Raw genomic sequence first — 6488 nt, forward strand, 5'->3', positions numbered from 1 at the left:
GGATTCATGATTCTATCCATGAATAATATACAATTAGCCATCTATTGATTGCGTAATATTCGATTATGCTATTCCAATCTCTAACACAAGGTGTTCTGCAAGATGGTGTTGCCTTGCTCCTCTTACAGTCTATAGAATTACATAAGAAAAGAAAGTGAAATAGGATCATAGGGATGAAAGCAAGGTAATGCTAACTTTGTATACGTGGCTATTTTGGCATCAAAAGGTCCAATATATGCATTATCTTTACTTCGGAAAAGGTATCGTTTGCTAAATAGTTTGCAGATACCCTCCATCCATCTATTCGTTCAAAAAAACACATCACGTTAATTCTATTAATAAAATTACCCCAGATGGTGTGGGCCTATAATTTAATGACATGGCAATTTTTTATTGGGCCATGTGGCAATCTTGGGCTGAAACAAAAAATGAGTCTTATTTCGACCCACTATCTGATCCGACCCTAGGTTTTCTTACCTGGGTCATAATCCTTTTAGCTTATGATTTTCTTTGGGGTGTAGTAAACAATAAATAGTGGTTTTACTAAATTTTGAACTTATAATTTAAAATGGTCACATCAAACAATACAATGCCCAACTTCTGTTGATATCCCGAACACAATTCTTTCCTTCTAATGAATAACACAAAAAAAAGTTCAAAAAATAATGAAAAAATTATGTATAGAACATACTGTGTTGTATTTCATTAAGTTATGAGAATAATGAGGTATAGTAATTAGTAACAGAAACACACAAAATCATTTCTTACTCTTATTATCTTTTCCATTGCAAAACAGAGACCCAAATCCAAATAAGACATTTAGAATTGGACTAATCCGAATAACATTACCATAATTAGGCCCTGGTCCATAATTCTTTCTCAATGGTGGTTTTTGCGATGTGTAAAAACTAGCTGCTGCTGATGAATTCTTCATTTGCTTCCATTGCACACTACTCTATTTTTGTACTGATTGCTTTGAATTAGGCACTGAACCAGTAGAATTGTTGTGGGATAATAAGAGTAATGACCAAATGAGCTTTTCTTGTATGTATTAACACAATGAACACTACTGCTTCTCTAAACACCCCAAAAGGAATTGGAATTAGACTGATTCTTTTGCTGCTGCTCTGATTTGGTCTCTTGCTTTAAAATTTCATTTTCTGATGAGGAAAGAAAACCTAGGGTCAGATGGGTTAATGTAATTTTTTAACCCAGGTAAGAAAACTTAGGGTCGGATAAGGTAAATGGGTCGAAATAAGACCTATTTTTTGTTTCAACCCGAGATTGCCACGTGGCCTAGTAAAAAACCGCCACGTCATTAAATTATAGGCTCACAGGATCTGCCGTTAGACGCAAGGGTAATTTTATTAATAGAATTAACGTCATGTGCTTTTTTAAACGGATAGATGGACGGAGGGTATTTGCAAACCATTTAGCAAACGACAAGGGTAATTTAGGCCCTTTTCCGTCGGTACTTTACACCGCTCTGCATAGCATAAGTAATAGATACATTTTCTATATAAATAAGTTTGTTACAAGATGTATATCATTTATCTTCAAAAAAGGTGTATATGATTTTTCTTTTAATTGTGAACCTTTTACACCTTAACTCCTGCTGCTGCTTCTTTGATTTGGTCAATGGTAAAAATGCCAAAACAGTCATCATCCTTGACAGCGTTTATCACAGCATAGGCAACATCGTCCACGCTAACAGGAGGGGCTAAAAGTAAATCAGATGCTGGCAGCGAGCTCAATGGTTTAGTGAAGCTTTCCGTTGCACGTAAAATTTTCTCAAGAGGTTCTCCAATCAAATCTAGAGGGATCTCGAAACCATCAACCTTCCTCTTCCCATATATAAAGGCAGGTCTAAGAACAACACCTGAGAAATGTAAACACAAAATTGAGGCAGAACTAGTTTAGAGTCAGCAACAATTTTTTTCAGGTCAGCAACTAGTAACACTTGAAGGCACGTAAATAACTTTGTTATGATACATAGGAGTGGTACCTGCAACCTCCCACCATCGCAGGTACCGGTAATTCTTCCCATCAAAGTTTAGGAAGATGGGAAGAAATCACCTAGCGTTTTTTGTCTCCAAGGTTTTCCCCCACTTCAGTGACCGCTAGGCCACACCCTTGGGTGCCATATGGCACATAGGTTTAATCACATCCTCAAAGTGTAACTGATTTTCGTCCCATTTTATTGACGAGCTTTTTGCAGGCATGGTGTTGTACTCAATAATTTCAATGAACTACACTAGGTTCGGTTTCGGCAATTTAGAACAACTTTTAGAACTGTAAGCTTCAGGCTGCCATAGTGCCACCAATGACAAATCTTATTGTGTACCTGAGTTAGGGTATTTGGAAAGAACTTCTGATTCTGCTTTCCTTTTCCCTGTGAAGTAGCCTGATTGAAGGAGGAATGATGGTAGATTGTACTCATGTACAGAAATCAATATGAACTTAGGAATCCCTGCAAGAATAACAAAAGTTTTCATGTAATTTACATTGAACAACTATAAACCCTAGATTTGACATGAATAATATGGAGAAATAAGAAGGGAACAATGAGAAGGATGAGGAAATGTGCAAAAAGATTAGTTACATCTGCCATAAAAGTTGCTCCTGAACACATCAAAGAGGCACCATACTGTTAATGGCAAAACGATTAACAAATTATGCACACAAAATTAGGTGTAAGATGAAGTGGCAAAACGATGAAGTGGCAAAACCTTGAGTATGAGAGATGATAATAACCCCATCCCAAACCCTAGGGTGATGGGACCATTTACCTTGAGATTACTTCTTTCACATCCACCCTAAGTCTCTTAAGGCACTAACAAGAATTTACTTATCTCAATTACATGAATGTGCTTTCTGATAAGGACTCTAAACAATGCCCTTCTGTCAGTCCATATCACGAAATACCAGAGTAATCAACCTCAAGATGCTTCTCAAAAGGTACAACTAATCGAAGTAAAATAGCTTCTGAGGTAATATTTTTTCAAAGATTTCTTGGGATTAGCACCAACATAGGTGAATCGATTATGAAAGATTGATATACCATTGTAAGAGTACGAAAGAAACTCAAAACTCAAAGGATCGAAAAGATTTCCAACTTAACCTCTCTATCTAATAGCAGCAGACCCAATTGCAGAGGTGACATCATAAAAAACCCTACTTTCTTTTCCTCTTTTGACATCCTTATTTTTGTGAAACTCATGTTGGCCTTTCCCCCCCCTCTACATCTGCATCAGTGTGCAGTTATATAAGATTAGAAAAAATTTGAAATACTTACAGAAAAGGTCTATTTGGTTTGATCATGTTTTATGTAACCAAATGCATCGTCATACATGTGAAACATAATCATTGAAGGTGTTAACAGGGGACAAAGAAGACCTAAAATCACATGAAAAAGGTTGTCTCAAAAGACCTACAACCTCTTGAAATCAATGTAGACTTAGTGAAAAATAGAGCAAGATGGAAGCATAAGATCCATATAGGAGATATTAACTAGTAGGGACTGATGCTTAGTCATGTTGATAAGCTTACATTAGGTCCATTTTTTTGCTGGGAGTCTTTTCAATCTTTTTAGACATTTGTACATCAACACAAAATATAGAGAACCTCTGTGTTAAATAATCCCAAATTATTGAATAGTGAGGTCTCATATAGCCAACCCCGATTAGCTTAAGATCAAGGCGTAGTAATAGTCGTTTGATAGATAAGGTAAGTTTTATTAATTGACAAACCAGCACCAAGACAGTGCAAGAGAAATAAAAAATCATGTATTTCAATCTATCATTTATCATAGCATACATATCCTACAATTTACACCAAAAAGCTAGTAAACTCAAGCAATTTATTTCAATCTATGGATGGCTTCAGCTTGTAAATGTCATCAACAACTTAGAAGTGACATGAGCGGAAAGTATTTCATCAAAAAGTGACATGAGCGGAATTTTGCTTAAGAAACAGGTAAATTTTTTAGCATCAGTTTTTTGCAATCATTAGCTCTGAGCTAAAGTAAATAGTGGATCCAACCATGCCTCACACTTCATCACAGTGATGCATCCCTATCTGATTCATTAGACATTTTGTAAGTTAAAGCCAAATGAAATTGAGAAGATAGGCCTAGGAAAAAATATCAGCCAAAAGTGTTCTCACTTGACATAAGAAAACACAAAGCATATCTTTTTAAGCTTGGTTTTATGGATTTTTCATAGGAATAAATCAAAAGCTACTAACCATAATCTTTAGCAGCATTCACAGCCACAACGTTAGCTTCACCATTGATCCTCTGCATTTGTTCATCGGAACCAAAACCTCCCAAAGTTGAAATAACTGCGGTAGCACCAACAAGTACTTCATCCCAGTTTGCATAGAAAACATCTCCTACAGGATACGAAAATCATATGAATAATCTGAATTGGGTGAAAACTATTCCATGCAAAGGATTTTAGCCAAAAGCGGTAATTACACCATAATCTATACAGACAAAATCTCTTTTCCAGGTTGATTGGATTAAACATAAACACTGACTACGCGGGTACATGTCATTTTCATGAGATGAGGTAAAGCAGCAGGATGCCACATGGCTTCCCACTTTTGGACTTGCAAACTCATGAGGAGCTTTAGTAGATTAATTTTTTCCTTATTAAGTGTAGCAAGAGAGTCTTCGATTATCTTCAGTAGGTACTTATTAGTCAGGAAGAAATAAACTACTATGGCTTTCATCAGGCGAGGGCCTAAAAACCAACTTTCGCATAGTGTTCACCAATGTAAAATTTTCACTTGCACTCATCATCATCCTACTTAAGATATGATCAAGAAATGAACCTGCCTGCCATCCAAGTGACTTGATCTACCCATGGGCCTGAGTAAGAAGGACGCCCCGATCTGTGTAGGAAATACTACAAATTGAGAACCCACAATAGATAACAACAAAATAAGAGGATAAAGCAATTGTATGAATCAACAGAAAATGCTTAAGATCAACCAGCACACCTGCTCAGACTTATGGCCTCTATACCCTTAGATACTGCAGCCTTGCATATCGCAGAGCCAACAAAGCCGCTGCCTCCTATAACTACAATCTGTCAAAAGAGAAAGTGAATGACATCTAGTAGCTGAAATTGACAGTTGTAAATGGTCTTTGATCTAGACAGGAGAAAAAGAAAATGTTAATACTCGTTCAGATTTCACATCCGCGACAACATCAATTGCACCCGAGCTAGGATCCTCTCTAACAGCTTCAGCATAACTGCATCTGATACCAAGTCTGCAAGAACTAAAATGAAGGGAAACATCTCACCATATCAAGTTAGATGTCAGATCAGCCGAAAGAAAATTTCAACAGTTAAAATCGCCAGAAATGTGGGAAAAATCCCAAATACAGATAACCAATAAAGTTTTCGTGAAAACCTTAATCCAGTACTCAGAAAACTAGTTTAGTCAAGGCTCAATTCAAATAATGTAGTTTTTGTGCATATCTAGATTATGCTGTGACAAAAAGTCAATCATGGTTAACAAGGAAAACTCTCTTGGTAAAGTATGAAACAGTAAATTTCATTCTGAAAATGATATGCATACAGTTTTCAATGTTAAATAATCACAACATGAATGATTACTCTTTTACAATTCTTTTAAAGATGTAATTCTAATGGTGTTATTATTTGCTTTATCTAATTTTGCTAAAGATTTGAAATTGCACCAACCTCACGTTCGTGAGCTTTGCAACCCTTGAGCCCCGAGAAAGGGGGTTGGTTGCTATATGTTGGACTAAAGATAACTAACTAATTAATAACCATGATGAATCCTCAGAAATAGAGCGAAATGGATATAAAGGATTCACATAGTCGACCCCAACTTATTTGAAATTTGAGGGGTTAACTGATTGAAAGATTCAGAACTGCAACGTCAGTGCATTTTAACAGTCCTTTATAACTCCGGAAAAGAACAATATTTTGGTCAAGATGTAAATCAATGGTGTGATATGTGTATTAGATTAGGTGTAGAACAGTACTTTCATTCTCTTTCCGTGAAGCAGCATGAATGCCCGACTTTTCGATTTAGTCATATTAATTAAGCATCAAGTTCTTTTTAAGTATCAAATAATTATACTTCAACATGTTCAACAAACAAATTACAAAAGAAAAAAATGAATAAAAGAACATTAGAAGATGAATGTTAAATCAAGGAATACTGACCGAGAGCGAGAGATTTGTGAAAAACTGTAACTGCGGAAAGTAGGAAAGAGAGCTCTACTACTACTAGTGCTACTACGAGGAGGAGGAGAGGTAATTCTGCAAATGGCGCCCATGTTTGAGAAAGACGCCATAATTTTCTCTTCTACAGTTCAAAAAGATTATGAGATTAAGAAGTTGTTTATATCAGAGCTTTGAAAAGCAAAAAGTTCAGCAAAATGATTTCTTAAGTTTGGTGAGTTTTGCCAGATTTAGTGCTGAACTCTGGGTACTGGAGTGGGTGTT

The 6488-nt window shown here is 36.1% G+C and overlaps 1 protein-coding gene across 2 annotated transcripts; it reads right to left on the bottom strand.

The window, feature by feature from the left end:
- Positions 1 to 1491: 1491 nt before the first annotated feature.
- Positions 1492 to 6488, bottom strand: LOC104100923 (uncharacterized protein At1g32220, chloroplastic). 2 transcript variants are annotated; one of them, XM_009608289.4, is made up of 7 exons: positions 6207 to 6488; positions 5188 to 5287; positions 5005 to 5093; positions 4841 to 4896; positions 4246 to 4392; positions 2345 to 2470; positions 1492 to 1879 (listed from the first exon to the last, which is right to left on the bottom strand). In XM_009608289.4, the coding sequence occupies exons 1-7, from the start codon at positions 6335 to 6337 to the stop codon at positions 1599 to 1601; spliced, it is 930 nt and encodes a 309-aa protein (XP_009606584.1). In that variant the 5' UTR covers positions 6338 to 6488; the 3' UTR covers positions 1492 to 1598. The 2 variants fall into 2 exon arrangements, with proteins under 2 accessions (XP_009606584.1, XP_009606585.1); XM_009608290.4 differs by having other exon boundaries at positions 5188 to 5278; positions 6207 to 6465.

This window comes from Nicotiana tomentosiformis, chromosome 8, assembly GCF_000390325.3.
Source record: "Nicotiana tomentosiformis chromosome 8, ASM39032v3, whole genome shotgun sequence".
Classification (NCBI taxonomy): Eukaryota; Viridiplantae; Streptophyta; class Magnoliopsida; order Solanales; family Solanaceae; genus Nicotiana; species Nicotiana tomentosiformis.

Bases quoted from the DNA above. Each gene is read 5' to 3' on its own strand.
- LOC104100923 (XM_009608289.4), bottom strand. From the start codon at position 6,337: ATGGCGTCTTTCTCAAACATGGGCGCCATTTGCAGAATTACCTCTCCT. The intron at 5,288-6,206 runs GTCAGTATTCCT...CCTTCATTTTAG, and splicing joins TCACAAATCTCTCGCTCTCG to TTCTTGCAGACTTGGTATCA. The intron at 1,880-2,344 runs GTACACAATAAG...TACATTTCTCAG, and splicing joins TTCCAAATACCCTAACTCAG to GTGTTGTTCTTAGACCTGCC.